Genomic DNA, 21073 nt, shown 5'->3' on the forward strand with positions numbered 1-21073 from the left:
TTAGTTCACCTTTTACAAACTGGGTCTTTTGTATGGTACAAAGACTTTAGTTCACCTTTTACAAACTGGGTCTTTTGTATGGTACAAAGACTTTAGTTCACCTTTTACAAACTGGGTCTTTTGTATGGTACAAAGACTTTAGTTCACCTTTTACAAACTGGGTCTTTTGCATGGTACAAAGACTTTAGTTCACCTTTTACAAACTGGGTCTTTTGCATGGTACAAAGACTTTAGTTCACCTTTTACAAACTGGGTCTTTTGTATGGTACAAAGACTTTAGTTCACCTTTTATAAACTGGGTCTTTTGTATGGTACAAAGACTTTAGTTCACCTTTTATAAACTGGGTCTTTTGTATGGTACAAAGACTTTAGTTCACCTTTTACAAACTGGGTCTTTTGTATGGTACAAAGACTTTAGTTCACCTTTTACAAACTGGGTCTTTTGTATGGTACAAAGACTTTAGTTCACCTTTTACAAACTGGGTCTTTTGTATGGTACAAAGACTTTAGTTCACCTTTTACAAACTGGGTCTTTTGTATGGTACAAAGACTTTAGTTCACCTTTTACAAACTGGGTCTTTTGTATGGTACAAAGACTTTAGTTCACCTTTTACAAACTGGGTCTTTTGTATGGTACAAAGACTTTAGTTCACCTTTTATAAACTGGGTCTTTTGTATGGTACAAAGACTTTAGTTCACCTTTTATAATCTGGGTCTTTTGTATGGTACAAAGACTTTAGTTCACCTTTTATAAACTGGGTCTTTTGTATGGTACAAAGACTTTAGTTCACCTTTTACAAACTGGGTCTTTTGTATGGTACAAAGACTTTAGTTCACCTTTTATAAACTGGGTCTTTTGTATGGTACAAAGACTTTAGTTCACCTTTTATAAACTGGGTCTTTTGTATGGTACAAAGACTTCAGATTAGCCTACTGTCAGCCCTATATTTTGGGTCTTTGTCTCACACATCAGCCCACTGCAATACTTGCTAACCATAATTAATCTGTTCCAGTGTGTGTCAGGAATTTAGCAGCTAAAATATATTTCCAAATTTGAAGTGAGTTTCTAATTTATGTAAAACAGATCTGGGATCTAAATCTGTTTCAGCATTCATAGTTGAGAGGTTCTGGTTTAATGGGAAAAAGCAGTAAAAATTCAGGACTAAACGGAAATTTCAGTTTTGAGGGGATTCTGATATACTGAGGTTTCCGTTTTTGTGGAGTTTCACTGTATTAGCCAATAAGAAAACAGTTGAACTATGTGCTGTGCTTTGTCTCTACAATGACCAATTTGAAGCATATAATGCTGAAAAAGTGAAAATTTATTCCAGATATTAATAAATCCATGATGCATGTGCTTGTGATAAAGATATGTATTTGAACTTCTTAAATAATCAAGATACAGGCAGGTAAGGGTATTTGCAATCCTTGCATTTATTAAATGACTTACCTTTTTGATATGGTTTGGGTCACTGGGGCCCATATGTACTATTTTGAAATCACATCACTATTTAACACAGCATCCACAGGCCAAGTACTTGGAAAAGAAGTACCTAGCCAAGTCGATTTTTACTGGGTCAGATTCCTCTACTCCCATTTTGTCCCTTTCCACACGCACCTCTATCACCAGCATGTCTGTCCACCATAAAACAAAGTCTGTTGGGAGTTTATTAATTTACTAACAAAACCCAGAAAGACTGGGGTGGGGATGGGGGAGTGGAGAACATGACCCAGCAAGATTAAAAATTTTATCTTAAAATCCATACAGGCCAGGTATTTCTGGGTAGTGCAAAACCACTGGCCATCCAATCTTGACATGAATCAAGTTTCATCTCTGTTAGCACTAACCTGTCAATAATGGGGTGCATGGGATAAGTTTATATCCCCTGTACAAGGGAAGAAAAGAAAGAAATATAACATTAATTAAGGTAAAATAAAGGATATTGTTATAAAATTAACTCATTTGGGGTTTTGGAGTTTTCTGGAAATGCATAATAATGTCTGACACAAAGTAAAAGGTCAGGCTTTCACAAAACACCACAACATTGAGTAAACACTTAGCTCAAATTCTGTAGTCTGATTATTTGTAAATTACATTCGGTCAAACTCACCAAAGCTACATTATGAAACAAGCTCTAAGGCTTAAAAACAAGACCCTGACTGTAAATCTAAATTAACAAACTTTTGCAAAGCAACAAAGTTCTGAGTTGAGTATGTACTCAAGTTGATAAGTTTTATGCAAGCGGGACATGGTCTTCACCAATATACATACTTGTACCAGCAGACTCCCGCCATTATTATGCCAACAAGGGCAACTACACTGCAACCAGCAACAATAACTGAAAAGAGGGGGAAAATAATTAACTGTACAATGTATACATATATGAAGAACATTATCTATACTGATGATGATAGACAATATCACATACTACATGTATACTTTATATATGTCCATTGGCTTTTAATGGGATCTATGATTGCCCCTGATATACCATGGAAGAGAAAGTAGTCCCACAAACACTATCTTTTCAATAAATTTTCAACAGAAATGGCCATATGAACCCTTTGTGTTAAGAAACTGTAGGTGGTGGTGGGTTGCAGCACTGGTTATTACATTATCTGGTTATTACATTATAAGCTCAGCTATGTATACGCATTAAACTTAGTTTGAACAAAAGCATTTTTTGCTTAAATTAGTGATATATTACCAAATATTATTAATGATATCAATATAAGCATGTATGAAGGCAGATTTGCTGGCAATTAATATTTTAGTTAGCCTTTAAATATTGCTTGCCCTGTTGGTTTAATGGCACATTAACACAATTCTGCCTACAGTGACAAGAAAATATACTTAATGAAAAAAAAGAAAATTTGTAAAAATAAAAGTTACTGAAATCTTCATTTTAGATAAAACCTTCCTAAGAAAAGACAACATGTACTCTTACTAGATACAAAATATATGGATAAAAATTCTTAAAAAAGTAATATAAAAAATAATAATTAAACTGTAAACGATAAATGTGTCAACTGGACATGAATGCCCTGAAATTATATGTTTGAAGAAATGGTGCAAGTAGCAAAGAATTCTGCTTGAATGTATGCATCTAATTGTAAAGATCATCCAAACTGACTAAAATGATAAGAAAATATTCATCTGAGACAAATGATGTATTTGCAAAGAACCAGATCTGCCTCGCATTATGCAACAGCTGATCTAGGTCTGTGCAGTCTGTAACTGGACTCAGTCTATAAGTATATACAGTACCTCCTAAAACATAAAGTTTCGTTAAGAACAGTTTAGTGCAGTAAAGATTCCAATTATCCAGACACACCAGGAGACAATAATTTTGTACTGGAAAATCAATCATCTGGATAGCGAATTTTAATAAACTGGTGATTTAAAATGCAAATTTCAGGTGAACTGGACTGGAGTCAATACAAGCAAACAACTGGATGTGCAGTTTTATTGATGCATCTGCATAGTGTGGTATTGTGGTATGGATCACACAGTGCATGTACCAAGGTACATTCCAATAAATCGATCTTGTGGTTATTTTTATAAATAGTACACAAATAAATTTCCAATTTAGCTTTTCTTAATCCTTGTTTCAAGCTTTTGTCTTTTTCATTAGCTGTTGTCCAACAAGATTTTGAGAAAAATATGTCCATAGTGAGAAAATAGGTTAACTACAGGATATATCCCACCGACTGCTGAATAAAAAGGCAAAATCAATGACTGGGCAGCAATTCTGGACTAAAATTCTCCACAAAAGATTGAAACGAATCAATAATCTTTTCATTAATTTGAAATGTAATGCAGAGGTGAAGTCTGTATGTGGTATGATGAACTACCCACATTTGCCTACATCATCCCATCATTAATGCCAAATGAGAACGCGCAATTTAAACCAAAACCTGTTTGATGTAGCTAGGATTCATGCACAAGTAAAGATATTTCCCAATCAGTGTTTATTTAAAGAGATTTAATAATAAATTAATTACATGAATCTTTGATCTCAGTTCACTCTAACATTTATTCCTACATTTTTCATATCTTCCTAATTTATTTGTAACATGTGTTGTAATACAATGTCTTTCATCATAATATACTGCAATACAATAATTCTGGCAATGTTCAACTCCCCTAACAATCACAATAATCAGCTTCCAGATAATCTGCATCCTGCAAGTTTGTATTACTAGGAATTAAATTCCCCTTCAATCCAAACATACCAACAAACCAGAAATCCCTGTTAGCGAGAGGTACATCTTTCTTTTCTTCCAAAATATGATGTGCAGGGGTGGGATGGAGGAGTATTTTACTTGACGACATCGGTGAACTACTGATAGGTGTAGCTGTATCTTTAATTGTTTCTTTTTCTGTCAGTTTCCTATCTTGTTTTTCTTCTGTATCTAAATCGGCAGCGACCTCTAAATCTGAAAATAAACATCAGAGCATAATGGTTATAAATGCATACAAAATTATTATAATAGCCTAAAAAAGATACCAATAGTTTTGTCCTATTCAAAGCAGTCATCTCTTTTCAACGACATAACTCTTTATCCTTAATAGCACTGCTTTCCTTTACCCTCATTTGTTTTTCAGGATCCCCTCAAATTTTAATCTGACCCAGTTTTGATGCCAAAGTTTGTTTTTTCACTGTCTGACCCCCAATTCTTACACCAAGGGGATTTTTGAATCTCAGTCTTTCACCCCTAGGTGATACAATGAATCATTCTGACTTTAGTTCTTCACCTTGGACTTGAGACTGACTTTCTGTGTGCAATATCCTTATGAGCAAACAGTGATAGAAAAGTATTAATGCACGATGTTTGTCCAATAACAAAATGATATAAATACTTTATTTCATTAATATTCAAGATTGACCTGAATTATTCAGAATCATCATACACACAATATATGAAAACATCAACCCAATGTGATCAACATTTATTGAGATATTCAAGTTTAAATATACATGTAATATTCCCCATGACCATGTATAACTTCCCAGTTTCCAGGACTCAAGTCCATATGATGTCACTGGGGAAACCCCCGCACTGCAAATGATCACCATATTTCTACCATTGTTCAGCATGAAGTTTCTCTGGATTGTTTCCGATAATGTGCATTATTCAACATATGGGAAGAACATGGGTCATTGCTAGATGTAGCAGTATGTGTAGATTCTCGTCATTTCATCATCACAAAAGTAAAATATCACGTACTAGCGATCTTGTAATCATGTAAACATCAAATGAAAATGTCATGAATCAAATCATCAAATTCTTTTGTTAAAGAAAGAAATAGAAGAAGCTTAAGACAAGTAAATCTGTATTCATAATTTGACAATACATGCAATTTGTTGCCTCCAATAAGCTTCATAAACCCTAACATATACTGGACGAGGAAGGTTCATATGCAGCCAATATTTGAAAAGAACTGCACGATCAAATTTTTTTGGTACAAGATGGTTTTCTTCATAAGCCTGACTTGCATGTTTTTCAAAACAGGGCTCTCTTGACAACGATGTCTGTCCGAAGCTGACACAATGATATTAAAGACCAAATGAAGATATTCTTAGTTACACATATAGTAATACTTTTCCACTGATATTTAAACAAAATAAAAAAAGACATAGGTTATAAGTAGAAGGAGAAAGAGAAATGATACATTATGACTGGGTACTGAAAAGTGTGCTTACGGACTGAGCTACAGCTAAATGTATGCATTTATATAATAAATTAGCCCTGATTGTACAATCGCAAGAATAACAGAGAGAAGGAGTAAAAAATAGTTAAAGAGATAAATGCAATTAGGAACTAAAAGAGTACAGTCAGTCTCAATATATTGAAAATAGAATGTAATGGTATACTAATTTTATATTAGCTAAAAGTCAACTGAAAAGTCAATTTAAAATTACTTGCATGCTTTTGAGAGAGAGAGAGAGAGACAGAGAGAGAGAGAGAGAACTGTAGAAATGCCAAAGATGCATGACTATAGCAACACATAAAATCAAGGCAGGGTTGGAATGGTAGTCCACACAACCCGTTGGAAATTGCTAATAATTTCTGGACTGAGACACAAAGTGAGTGTCAGAGAGAATAGACTTGGAATGATGACAATTTTCCCACATTATTATTCCTTTCAGTAGTTAACTTTATTTTTTACAGGCAACTATCTATCAAATAAACATGTTCTACTGCTGATTGTTGAGTATGATTGGCACTGTTAAATATGAGAAATCCAAATCAGATGGCTTTGTGTAATACTAATGACACATTTCCCATGCCATCAGATGGCTTTGTGTAATACTAATGACACAATTCCCAAGCAATCAGATGTATTTGTGTAATATAAATGACACAATTCCCAAGCCATCAGATGGCTTTGTGTAATATTAATGACACAATTCCCAAGCAATCAGATGTATTTGTGTAATATAAATGACACAATTCCCAAGCCATCAGATGGCTTTGTGTAATATAAATGTCATATTTCCCAAGCCATTAGATGGGTTTGTGTAATATAAATGACACATTTCCCAAGTCATTAGATGGATTTGTATAATATAAATGACGCATTTCCCAAGCCATCAGATGGATTTGTGTTCTGTAAGTGAACCCTCAACACATGTATTGAATCTACAAGACTCTGCTGAAATAGCTTTGTATGATCCAAATAACTGACATGAAAACAACTGATTCTTCATTTGGTATCCGCTATTACTATCACTCAGACTACTGTATGATAGGCTTGCATGTATTTTATGTGAATCATAATATAGAGAGAAAGAAATAAACCATCCTTTTTGTGGTGATTGTGGCAAGAATCTGACAATAAAGTCAGTGCTAAATGTAAGTAAAAGGGAAACCTTTTCAATCAAACTGGACACAGGTGTCAGGAGGTAGTCAACCATATAAACAATATAAACATAATTTAAACAATGTTGCAAAATAAAAGCCAAGTTTTATTGGTACTATCAATGAATATTATGCACACTGTATACAGTTTGCTCAGCTGTTTCCATACATGTCAAATTTTTTTGGTAAATACATATGTGATTTGGATTTTTAACGTGGCTTTAACAGTTTTTCAGTCATATCACTACGATGTCTGCAATGTGGCAGTTATAGTGATGTCTAGCATTGGGGCATCATGCCGCAGACATGTAACATGATGTCCCACCCAGTCACATTATCCTGACAGCAGGCCAACCAGTCCTAACATTAATTTCTTAATGCTTGACACCAAGCAACGCAGCTGTTAGTACCATTTTTGTAAGTCTCTGGTACGACTTGGCCGGGGATTGAACCCACGATCTTTCGCATCCGAGATGGATACTTTAACCACTAGGCCACCAGAGCTGTCATAGTAGATACATCTTCTGATTCAGTTCATGAATGTGTATTAAGTTTTTGTGTGGACATGAAAGGTCTAACAAATTAAGATTCATGATATATATATATATATATATATATATATATATATATATATATATATATATATATATATATATATATATTTATATAGGTCACTGCATTTGTAGAGGAAAGTATGACTGAGTTTTTCAGATGGAAATACTGTATGACCTTTGGAGTGTAGGATATCCATCAGACAAAACGAGTTCATATTTTTACATTCAGTTGAAGTAACCTTTTTAATCTATGCTCATTTACTTATTCTACCTAAAGGCTTAACTATATAAACAAAAATACACTACAAGAAACAAAGTAAATGAATGTGTGCTGTATTCTAAACTAAACACACAAGCGCAGATTCATCATTATATTCATCATTACACAACATTATAAATACGCAACTAACTCAAAAGAAAATGGCATTTTGGTCCACTTAAAATTGAAATTTGGAGTCATATCTTGCATGAATGCGGATTGCAACAACTTTTCCATTTGATCTGGAATGAATAGATACAGGTATTTTTGTTGATTCCACGAAATTTTGTGATTAGGAACTAGATTTATCTGTGCCAATTCCACATGAAGTACATCAGATTTCAGCAGCTAAGGAGGAGCGTCTTGACATCTGCAAGTGTGTTTCTGTTCTGTCATTGAATGTTTGAAATTACGATGTGGGAAAAATATGAAGTCTTTTAACTGTAATTATTAAAAAGACACCATGGAATATAATGTTTATTTCATTCTGAGTGCAGTAAGGAGGATGTAACTGCATTTGGAAAATAATAGAAATTATAGTGCAATTTTGAAATGTGTAATCAAGCTTGAGAACCTATGACATGGCTCATGTAATTAGATTTGCAGAACTAAGAAAGTACATTTTGAGCAAACTCAGGATGCAAAACTGTAAGTATATTTTTTTGACATTCTTACTACCAGCTAAATTTTATCGCTAGCCTAAATCCGAAACAATGAATCAAGAAAGTTAAAGCGGAATGTGGCAAAGCATCTGGTATGTGGCAGTCCATGATACATCTGCTTTAGTTCATTCAGAAACAAATTTAATCAATCAAAACATAATGCGTCTGCTACATGAGTGTACATGATTTGTTTACAAAGTAGTTTCTAATACACTACTGGGCACACACGAGTGCAATAGTGTAAAATACTGAATGATTCTAACAATGTAATGTTAACGGAAAAGAAAAGCACACACACACACACACACACACACATATATATATATATATATATATATATATATATATATATATATATATATATATATATATATATATATATATGCCTATATAATTAAATGAGAGAAGTTAGAGATTAATTCATACTCTATGGGGATCTGAACCCATGTCCATTGGTAAATGGCATCACCTTGCCTGTAAACAATGACTCCTATACCGTCTCGACCATGCACACATAACCAAAAGATGTTACAGGCACATGTATCATTGATATATAATACCTATACCAACAACAATTCAACAAACGAATGTTCAAATGACTCATTCAAGCTTCAAAATGACTTAATGACTTAATGTGCACTTCTGAAGTTCTCAGCTTGGGAAAGCCACATTTACTCAGTTGACATGATCATTTCATAGTGACATAGGTTTAATACTTGCCCAGGCCAAACTTGAAAATCATTCTCATTGTATCCATGGGAAAGTCATTTAAACCAATAATGCACCTAAAATTCAACCTTTCAACCAAGCAATTTTTATTAAAATTGGAGGAATGGTTATTTGGAAAAGGGTCCCAATATAAAATTTAACCACTGCTGCTATAATGGTACCTTCTATACTTGCTTATAAATCCAGTTCAACAGCACAGACCCTGATCTATCATCACATAATGCATAAGCAAATTAGGATCTATGTTGTTTGCACTGCCGATTACTCCTAACAAACTGCATAGACCCAAAGATACCTGTCCATTATGCAAAAGCAGATCTGTTTACATGTACATGCTGTTTGCAGTTAAACATGACTTGTAAGTGAGGATAAGTGTATCCTAACTGCAAGAGGCCTAACTGACATAAAATCAATAAGATCTGTCAAAGTAATTAAATAAATGTTTAAGCAGTGTTCCCTGACACCAATAAACTGCAAAGCTGGACCACAACAGATTCCTGTCAGCTCTGTTGTTCATACCATATAACTTGTCTGCTAAGCTCCACCTTAATAAAACAATGTTGGCAGTTCACTTTCACTAATCTGTAAGATCTTTCAAAGGCTACTTTAATAAAGCACAAGACAAACATGACCATTTCTAAAAACATTCTACCTTAATGTCCCCCAACTAAATTTTCAAAAGAATTAAACTGACCTCGCTATTGTGGCTGTATGGGTATTATCCGTTAATGGTTTCTGCAAATGGATCACTTAATGCAGGGATTGAAAATTCCACACATCTGGTTGTAGTTATTAATGACTGTGTGGAATGGCAACTGATTCTTTTTTTTAAGACTCTAGCTCAAAAAGACTTTTTATAAGGACTCTAGCTCAAACAGACAAGTGCAATTTTAAGCCAGTTATCAGTGAAAAGGAGAACAATGTATTTTCTTATACCAATAATCATTAGTTTTGAAGATGTCTCGGATACATAAATTAACAGAAAAAATGCATTTCTATGCTGTTTGCTTAAGAGTGTATCCCTTTGCAATATGTCTCTATCACCTAAATGCACATTAATCTAATATTAAAACTTGATCATCTGTACAAAAAAGTATATGTATATGTGTTATGTCAACAATCAAAGAATTTCCAATGAGTTTAGCAAGCACTGACAAAAAGTCCAGAGTGTGGTCTGATTGTGTATTATCTGTGACCATATACTTACGTATCTTCTCCCATTATTTAACATATAAACCACTGAAAATAAAACTTAAAGACCACTCTGGTAGCCAAGTGGTTAGAACGTCTGCCTCAGATGTGGGGCGGTCATGAAATCAAACCCTGACCAAGTCATACCAAAAATTTATAAAAATGGTACTAGCAGCTGCCTCGCTAGAATCTCAACATTAAGTGGTTAGTGTTAGGACTGGTCGGCCTGGTGTCAGGCTAATGTGACTGAGAGGGACATTGTGCTACATGTCTTGGGCATGATGCCTCAGTGCTAGACATCACTATAAACTGCCACACTGCAGACATCATAGCAATATGACTGAAAAATTGTTAAAGCTAAGTTAAAAATCCAAATCACACACAAACACACTAAAAATTAAAAAATTGCTGATGCCATTGGTGTCTGAAAATTGTTACTTCATCTCATGGTACTTATAGTACAGACGGGACAATAACTAATTATTACTTGTGCCATACTTTACAGGGAGTGAATAACTAATTATTAGTTGAGCCGTACTGTACAGGGGAGGCAATAACTAATTATTACTTGTGTCATACTTTACAGGGAGTGAATAACTAATTATTACTTGTGCCATACTTTACAGGGAGTGAATAACTAATTATTACTTGTGCCATACTTTACACTGAGTGAATAACTAATTATTACTTGTGCCATACTTTACAGGGAGTGAATAACTAATTATTACTTGTGCCATACTGTACAGGGGAGGCAATAACTAATTATTACTTGTGCCATACTTTACAGGGAGTGAATAACTAATTATTAGTTGAACCATACTGTACAGGGGAGGCAATAACTAATTATTACTTGTGCCATACTTTACAGGGAGTGAATAACTAATTATTAGTTGAGCCATACTGTACAGGGGAGGCAATAACTAATTATTACTTGTGCCATACTTTACAGGGAGTGAATAACTAATTATTAATTAAGCCATACTGTACAGGGGAGGCAATAACTAATTATTACTTGTGCCATACTGTACAGGGGAGGCAATAACTAATTATTACTTGTGCCATACTTTACAGGGAGTAAATAACTAATTATTAGTTGAGCCATACTGTACAGGGGAGGCAATAACTAATTATTACTTGTGCCATACTTTACAGGGAGTGAATAACTAATTATTAGTTGAGCCATACTGTACAGGGGAGGCAATAACTAATTATTACTTGTGCCATACTTTACAGGGAGTGAATAACTAATTATTAATTAAGCCATACTGTACAGGGGAGGCAATAACTAATTATCACTTGTGCCATACTTTACGGGAGTGAGTAACTAATTATTATTTAAGCCATGCTGTACAGGGGAAGCAATAACTAATTATCACTTGTGCCATACTGTACAAGGGAGAAAATAACTAATTCTTACTTGTGCCATCTCTTTTATCTTCATTTTCTGCAGTTCTTATCTGTTCCATGTAGGACAGCAACCGATCATAGATTTCATTTTCTTTATCAGGATCTGAAAGATGACATAATTAGAAATGAAAACCTACTGAATAAATATTACATGTATATTGTTGCAAAAATTTGGCTGAAATTTTCCTCAGAATAGGGAAGCCCCATAAAAGATTGCTTATTTAGAATACAAATTTGAATATAACATAATTATATCCTTGCTCTCATTTTTTCTCTTAATTAAATGTCCCTGACACAATGCAATAGTTCAGCCAAGTTAACAAACAGGTAAAATTAATTCAGTCAAGTTTCTGAAAACTTAGAGCTTCCTGATCAAAATTAATGTTCTTACACACCAATGGTTAATTTTATTTAGCATGGGTTATCTATATCCTGATTGTTACATAAACTGACTGATAGTAACAGTACTACTATGCATTTTGCTGGTGTTTGTTTATTCTCCCCACCCCTTGATCTCATTAATTTAATTTTTGATTATTCTTACTGCAGTAATAGTGCTACACATATAACACAGTTGGTCCTTACTGGATGCATATACACCTGTATAATAGGTTCCCTTGTGTATAAGGCAGCCCTGCCACCCCCACCCCACAATATATGTTTCAGGTCTGCTAACTGTTCCTGTTTCTCACTGCCAACCCTAGTAATGTTCCAGCCCATGGTAAAAATACCAACAAATACACACTGCCTCAATTGATTTTTGAATCTAATTAAGCTGGTTTTGCCCAGTAGTTTGAAGCACATAGTACATTATATATACTAATCATTATAATATCTACAGTTTGTAAAATGTTTGTTTTTTAAAACACCAAAAAAAAAAATTACCTGTCTACTGTACTTTTAAAACCAATGCTACAGGAAAACATTATTTGCTTAATAGTTACAATGTACATACGCCAAGATAATCTGAGTCACACCAGAACATTTTCACAAACTTAAGTGGCTTTTGGGCAGGGACTGACACAAGATATGCCACTTCTGAAGCGACAGTCAGTATTTCTGAGAAATGTTGAAAAAACTCTAACAGGTGGGTTTATGTTACTATGTTTTTGATGTCATTTCATCTCAAGAGGCATATGTGGCAACTGGATGAATTGTGTAATCTGGAAACAGTTATTCAAAAGCAATAATAAACAAGTAGGTCACAATGAACCATCATATGATACATACATGCTTCAAAATTAGTCTTCATATGTGTTTGTGTGTCCTGAATTAAAATGAATGTTTATGTCACTGATGCAAAAGTATGGATGGAAGAGTGAGAGGGACATAAAACCAGCAACATGTGATACATCAATTATAAACTAGAGATGTTTATGTTGAGTTAATTGGACCCTCTGTATATACATGCTCAAAAACTTATTGGCACTATGTCAGATCATATGTTTGTGTGTTTTTGCATGTGTGTGTGTGTGTGTGTGTGCGTATATGGATGGATGGATGCATTAGCTTTTACACCTTTGTACTATGATAACTATATGGTGCCCAAAAATAGTAAGGTATGAACGTACATACGTCATGTTTGTCAGGAATTTAACTGGCAGTTCAAAGGTTTTTGACCTGGGCATATATGGCACAGCCAGACAATGGTCATGTGGTATCACAGATACTATATCAAATTGTGTTTGATTTGTCTCATCTGTCAAATAAACAAATTACTTAAGTAAAATTACTGTGTGAACTTATAAAATTACTGTGTGAACTTTATAGACTGTTTCTTTGGTTTGAAAATAAATAAAAGTGGGCAAGCTAGGTTAATTCAAAAGGGGACACAGTGCTGTTGATAGTTTCTTTATTGAACAAAGCGAGGTATAATCAGTTAAGCTTCAAACAGCCTAAAGGTGCTAAAGCACACAGCTGAGCCAGTCAAATAGAGGTCTGAGAAGCACATCTTAATCCTTTTGTGAAATAGCCAAGATTTATTGCCTCAACATCCAAAATTTACACCCAGGAAATCCTGACTTAGTGTAATGAAAAATTAGTGGAAAACTGCAATAAACAGAAGGTCCACATGACCCAAATCCCTTGGGTCTGTCCAATCTGTTGTAACAGCCTACCTCAAGTTTTTATCTTTGTATTCATAGATCACCCATTTAATGATTAAAACCTGACCCAGACTGAGATCACCTGAGATGTCATATCTTGATGATGATCAGGTATTACCACATACGGTTGTTGTTGCAATTTATTTATGTTCAGGGGGTGCGGGGTGACTAATTTATTTTTAAAATATTAAAATTGACCAAAATATCTTAAAACTAAATTTTAAAGTGTTCGTTGTTATTTATAAAACTGTTTTCTTTCAGATCAATGTATACATGTACAAGATCAATGAAATGAATATATACTACCAGTTTTAAATGTCAACTTGTGTTTGACACAAGAATATGGTTTTTCAGGCATAAATGTTGGGGGCATGTGTGTGTGTGTGTGTGTGCAATCTAAAAGCACAAAAAGGCTTCAGAAGTACCTTGAACATAGTAAAAGTGTATTTATTCCTAAAGCTGAATGTATATTCACAAAACATTTCCATACAACCATATATATGAAATATGCAAATTGAATCATGACCTCTTGGGCGGCATAGTGGTTAAAGCATCTGCCTCGGATGCGGGAAGTTAAAAGTTTGAAAACCATGCCAAGTCATACCAAAGACTTATAAAAATGGTACAAACAGCTGCCTCGCTTTGTGCTCAACATTAGGAGGTGAGTGTTGGAGCAGGTTGGCTTAACTAATGTGACTGGGTGAGACATCATGCTACATGTCTGCCGTATGATGCCCCAGTGCTAGACATCACTATAAACTGCAACAATGCAGACAACGTAGTGATATGACTGAAATTTTTTAAAAGTTACATTAAAAATTAAAACCACACACACAAACAAATTCCATTATGAAATAACACAAGGTCAAGATTTTGCAAAAAGCAACCAAAGACTATTATTACAAAATGGTGGCTGGTACATAAGTTTGAATGCTTCCTGTCAGTTTGTTTTTTAAAAGATATCACCAAGATGGGTTCATTTTTGTATTTTGCATGCTCAAAGTGTGCATAAAATATTCCCTTGTTATATGCTGTATAATCCTGAAAATATCATCTCATGTTGATGAAAATTCACCAACATGAATTCAAAAATTAAAGCATCTATATGTAAATAACAATTTGTGTCTTAAGAAAAGAATCAGAAAAAGCACTTTCTAAATATGTTTTTAAGATTGTAACTGTAATTGCTGTTTTCTTTACAAAATCAGTTTGAAAACCTCAAGAGAAACTGCCAAAATGTAACAACAGCAGACATCGCTATGTCTTAAAAGTATCTCTTTGGTGGAGTGCCTGTTTATTGTTCATTGTGCACATGAAATAAGGTAAATACACAATTTATTTAAAGCAAAGCATAAATATGACATGATAAAAGATTTAGTGATTTTTCAAAAACGTACTGTCAGAAACATATGGGACAATGCTATATTGTGGATTTCAAGAAGTGTTGTAAGGTCAAGGTTGTTTTGTTACATCACACCGTTTTGATATAATTTAAAAAAAACTGTCAAAAGAAATAACATCCAACAAATACACAATGTTTACATGAGCAAGTAAACAAATCGTAAGCCATAAATTTGCAATCATGTATATGAATTGCTGTACCTATGAACACTAGTTGTCATATTTAAAAAAAATCCCAATTTGATTTTAAAACGGCAATGAAAATATATGGGAAAGTGAAGGAACTAAGAATATTATTTAATTACAAATTAAAATAAATGAGTCTGACACTGAATCATGTTATAACTTGGGGAAATAAAGAATAATATGTAAATATAAGAATTTCTCTCATCAATTCTATTTTGGGAACAGATCAAACAAAACGTCCCCATCCGACTTTACCTGAAATAAATTTTAATTCAAACATATTTTCAAGGAGCATGTCTGTTTGTTGTCAATTATTAGATTTTTACAATGAAAAAAATACTGCTTTTGGCTGAAATCATAAAGTAGATGTGTACAACCTAAGACTTGCAGGTCAATCTGGCAAACAGCTGGGTTTTATCTGGTTATATCGTACAGGGGCATTTAAAAATTGCTATATAGCATGCACCCTATATGAAGTTGCACATGGCAATTTTATAGCATAGTTTTCTCAAATAATTTTTTAAAATTTTATAAATAATCAATCTGAGAGAAAACCAGTTAAGCATAGATGTGATGTTATTTGGATTTTTAACGTAGCTTTAACAATTTTTCAGTCATATCGCTACGATATCTGCTATGTGGCAGTTTATAGTGATGTCTAGCACTGGGGCATCATGCTGCAGACATGTAGCACGATGTTCCACCCAGTCACATTATCCTGACACTGGGCCGACCAGTCCTAACACTAACCTCTTAATGCTGAGCGTCAAGCGAGGCAGCTATTAGTACCATTTTTGTAAGTCTTTGGTATGAATCAGCTGGGGATCAAACTCACGACCTCAGCATCCGAGGTGGACGCTCTAACCACTAGACCACTGGAGCGGTAGTTAAGCACAGAAGGGTAATACCAATACAAAAGCCTCAGCAAATGTGGAACCAAAAATTACAAATTTTCAGGTACATTTACAAATTAGGTACAGTAGCACCCCTCTTATACAGTCACCCCTTCTGCACTGGGAAAATGGCCTTAAAAGAAGGGTGGCCTTTCTAGAGGGGGGATAATTTTTTTGTGAGAAGTATATGTAATGTATGTAGTAAGAAAGCTACATACTTCAAAGCATTTAATATCTTCATTTAAAAGTAACATTAATTATTAAAAGGTTGTTCTTGTCCTAAGAATAGACTTATTTCAACAGAACATGCATTAACTGTTCTTGATCTTGGTGTAAGCGTAATATGCAAGAAGGTATTGTTGTCATGAACATTGTAAAACCATTCAAAAGTGTCATTTAAAATTTGGTACATACATAATTTTCTTCCCATTCATTTTCCCAATGCTACTGAATAACCTCCTTATCGGTTATGACTTGTTTATTCAAGTCTTAGCAACATAAAACTGTTTTATTCGAGTCTTTTCTACATAAAGTTGTTCGCCAAGTCCACCCCTCCCCACCTCACCCGATGTCGTTGAGTAGAATAACTGACTTTTTCTAAGATAATACGTCTCCATTTTTTTGATGACATGTTAATGTTTGGTAATTATTTCTTTGGATGTTGCTAACTGTATGCATTTGAATTATGTAGACGAAAATTTTGATGTGTGGATGAGATGCCTTCTTTGTTAAGGAGGTGATAAATGTGCTGTCACCTGATTTTTCGGTCTTTGTTTGGTACGCTGTTTTGTTCAAGCTTAATTTCTGTGTGTCTGTTAATGCACAGAATTTATTTTTAGCCTATGCTGACCCTGTTATGATCTTGACAAGTGTCCGGCTGTAATGATCAAAGAGAAGAACTCGACAGATGTGTGATGCCCAAAACTCTATCATCATATTGTTGAGTCTATTTCCTGCAAACATCAGCTTTTAGAGACAATAATAATATAACATTAATCTTACTGTTACATGTACTTTAGTCAACACTTCTTTCAGTAACAGAAACTTGACACTGGGAGACATGTATCGATGACAGAGATAATCTGATTACTTACTGTACATCATGACACAAATTATTGGTTCTGGATATATTTGAGAAAAAAAAGTGGCCACTTGTGAGGGGAACATTTTATATTTTTGTCCTAATATGCTGGCTGCTGGTCATGTTAGAGGGGTGGCCATTCTTGAGTGGTACTTTTGAATACAAACTTGTCAGTGCCAAGGGATTTTGGCCATAAGAAGTGGGTGGCCGCTGGTGAGTGTGTCCGTTATAGAGGTGGTCTATTGTATGTCAAAATCTTTTCCCTTCTGTCGCAACTTTTCATTAGGGGTGAAACGATACACTTGCACCCAATATCACTGTGGTTCATTATACACAGCCTGCATTATGATACATTATAAATATGCAAAAGAACTTGATGGTCTTTCCAGTTTTAGAAGGTCTGTTAGTGGTAGGGGGTGCCATTTCTGGCCTCCCCCATGTGTTTCCAGACAGCTGACCATTCATGGTTTTTGTATAAAAAAAAAAGAAACAGTAAAAAAGATTATAAGTTTTTTAAACAAAAAAATTCTGAACCTGATTTGTGAGCTAGTTTTGTTCAGTACTTGAAGCACTTAGTACATTATACATACTAATCATTATAATAGACATAATGTTAATATAAAAACCATTTAAAAAATCTACCTACCTACCCTAATTTTTGAACAAGTGCAATATGAAAAACACAGGATTTTTTGGCCTTATGTGATTAACTGGTGTATTTCCAGTAGGCAAATTATAGACAGACATATGCTTAAGATCTATTAGATGCCACTCTCATCCATTACAAGATGACAAAAAAAAAATTACTTTCAACAGACTACATGTTAGTTGTCTGACTTTTATTAACCATTTTAAGCCATTTAAGGCTGCTCCATTTGATTAGATACAGGATTTACTTTAGCCACCAGACAGAGGTATTCTGGTAAAATAAATATTGTTACTTCTTAATTCTGTCATTCTCATTTATTCAGTTTACGTTAACCACAATAGGGATATATAGTTGGGAAGCACAGGATCCTGCGGGTTAGAAAATTGTGTTCAATTTGAAAATGTCTGTATATTAACCTGGCTTGGTATTTTGCCTTTTCTACCCTTGCTGAAAGGGTGATTGAACTGCATGCCATCCATTTATGTCCATCCATCATGTACACCAGACTCATATCTAACACCATTTTTGGGCTCAAAATTGCCCACTGGTATCTCAGTTAACACTCCCAGCACCAACAATTTGATGTACAATACTTCCAGTACTTCATAACTTTACAAATTATTTTCATTATAACTATCATCGGCCAGTATTTACAAAACAAAATTTGTCATCTGAAGATAAAAATGCTGAGAATGCACCATTTTTTAAATGTTCAAGGTAGCCAATATTTTAAACATGCATTTACAAAATTGCTTTGTTGCAAGGTTCAAACAATGACATAATGTTCATTACAGGGCACACTGTCAATTAAATTTTAGTTTAATTTAATAAACAGTCACATCAAGCTGAAGATAACAGATATTTAAATTGCTGCCATTCTGAAGAAAGGATATCACAACAAATTATATGATACATCTACTTGCATGATGGATGTGGCAAAAAGAACTTTATGATAATTCATTAACAAAAAATTGTATAATGCGTGAAGTACATTTTCATATTGCATGAATTTCAACTAATTTCTAGGAGCTCTCGCACATCACGGCTCTGCGCAAATTTGTATAACTGCGCATTTTGTGATGCAGCATCTCTGTACTTTAAAGAACAATTAATGGTTAATTTTGTGCTATGTTTCTCTGCATCTTTACCACTGCTTCCTGTCTGTCATACAATGAATAAGTTTTATTATGTTCTAACTGGTGGTTAATGTGCACCTTAAATGTCATCTAAAAGCTTCCAGATGAAAATTATTGATTACTATAGTCTTTTACAGTGTAAAAGACTTTAGTAATCAATAAATTTCATCTGGAAATTGTAAATTACAATGATGGCCACAAACTTATTAGGCAAAGAAAAGGGTACAATGTGCACAGCTTTTAATGTAACATCGCACTCACAGTGTGTACCAATAAATTCAGTTTGATCTCGATAACACCTTCAGGCTATCCATTTATCTTAACATTAATTTTGCCTTGTGTAATTATCAGTGTGCAAAAATAATGATCTTCCAAACAAATATGGATGTTATGTATATTCAACTGCATTCTTTGTTATTTTGTTTTTGAAAAAATTCATCATATGCAATGGATAATTGTATTTTGGACTTAAGCTAATGTCCAATATCAAGTTCATTTTCTACCTGACCTGAATAATTCATTTAAGCTTTGTAAACAACATGAGTCCAGAACATTAGAAATTCCCTATGAAATGCCGGGTCTACCAACTGATTACCACATTTCATATTAAATTTTTTGTAACAGACTTTCTAATTATAACAGATATTTTGTCTTGTAAACATTTGGAACCCTCCATAATAAAATTTTCCATTAGGTAATACATGTAGTCTCTTTTTTAATAAAAGAAAATGCAAATTGTGACCTGATGTCAAGTAGAGGACTATATAATCTTGTTTATCTAGAAATTATTCACTCATCCTGTAAGATCTGAGCAGATTCAGTTGTATTATTGTTGTGTCCTGTATTTCATTTGAGCTGGAATTTATTTAATCAAAATATTTAATTCAAGGTATTATTTTCTGCAAATACAAAGTGCTCCAAAACAACATTCTTAGAAATAGAGACTTGCTTTTATAGTGAAATTCAAATAAGGATATATTTTTTGAATTATATTATTGTGATTCAAAATAAAAGACTGTTGGTAAATCATCATGGCACCGGCAACCACAGGTACATCAACACTTCCAGCATTGGATTACTTTTTGGAATACCCAGGGTTCCTGCAATCTTTAATAAATGTAATTCCATGACTTTTCCAAGACCTTTTTTTTTAATCAATTTCAAGAGTATCTATTACATAAAATTTAAGACCTCTAATATTTACCTAACATGTAAATTTAATACAACATCTTATTCTATAGTGGCTTTGGGTATACTTCATTATATTAGATAGGTGATTCTCTTATGAGTGCCTTGATTAAAATGATTTTGATCCCTGGATGTTTATGGGGAACCTACCCTAAAAAATCCATCATTGAAGTTAGGTAGTTTGATAAAATTTTGCATTTGCAAACTAAACTGCCACCGAACAATCCAAAACCCCCAAAATTCCTTGATGTTTCCATAATTTTGAATGACTTATGAAGATTTCAAAACTTTTCAACACCCCAGAAACGCTTTTCTGTAATCTCCAAACTTTTCAAGAATTTCCATGATGGCAGGAACCCTGAATACCACTAAAGTTTATTCAGAACTTTAATCTTTAGGATCTGTTTTAGAAATTACAGAATTATTTTGGGACTGAATTCACAATACCATAAGTTATTTTTCTATTAATCAATTTGTATTTTAGGGAAAAAAAATATTTGTCGAATTTTACAAAACTTGTTGGTTCTCACTCTTTTCCAGTAATTATTTTATGACCAATGAGTCATAATAATATATGAGGACCTAAATAAAGTGAATAATTGGCATGTAAAGGTATGATTCAAGCAAAATAACACTCATTGCTGAAACAGTTCATACTGTAGTTTGTTTCACACAACATCACGAATGATACCCATGTCTGTAGTTCAGTGAATTTTCGCAGCATCTTTAAATGCTTGGAAAATTTCTTAACTTGCTTTGAGCACA

At 33.8% G+C, this 21073-nt stretch overlaps 1 protein-coding gene across 1 annotated transcript in view; it reads right to left on the minus strand.

Annotated features, from left to right (window-relative positions):
• The window catches only part of LOC149774970 (neural proliferation differentiation and control protein 1-like), a 49910-nt gene that overhangs the window by 27523 nt on the left and 1314 nt on the right, over window positions 1–21073 (minus strand). The window contains exons 2-4 of the mRNA XM_089944612.1: window positions 11680–11772; window positions 4237–4440; window positions 2273–2339 (exon numbers count right to left, since the gene is read on the minus strand). Coding sequence (XP_089800738.1) covers window positions 2273–2339; window positions 4237–4440; window positions 11680–11772 — 364 coding nt within the window. The remainder of the gene's footprint in view (window positions 1–2272; window positions 2340–4236; window positions 4441–11679; window positions 11773–21073) is intronic.

Source organism: Sinohyriopsis cumingii, unplaced genomic scaffold, assembly GCF_028554795.1.
Source record: "Sinohyriopsis cumingii isolate HCF-2022 unplaced genomic scaffold, ASM2855479v2 utg000066l, whole genome shotgun sequence".
Taxonomy (NCBI): domain Eukaryota; kingdom Metazoa; phylum Mollusca; class Bivalvia; order Unionida; family Unionidae; genus Sinohyriopsis; species Sinohyriopsis cumingii.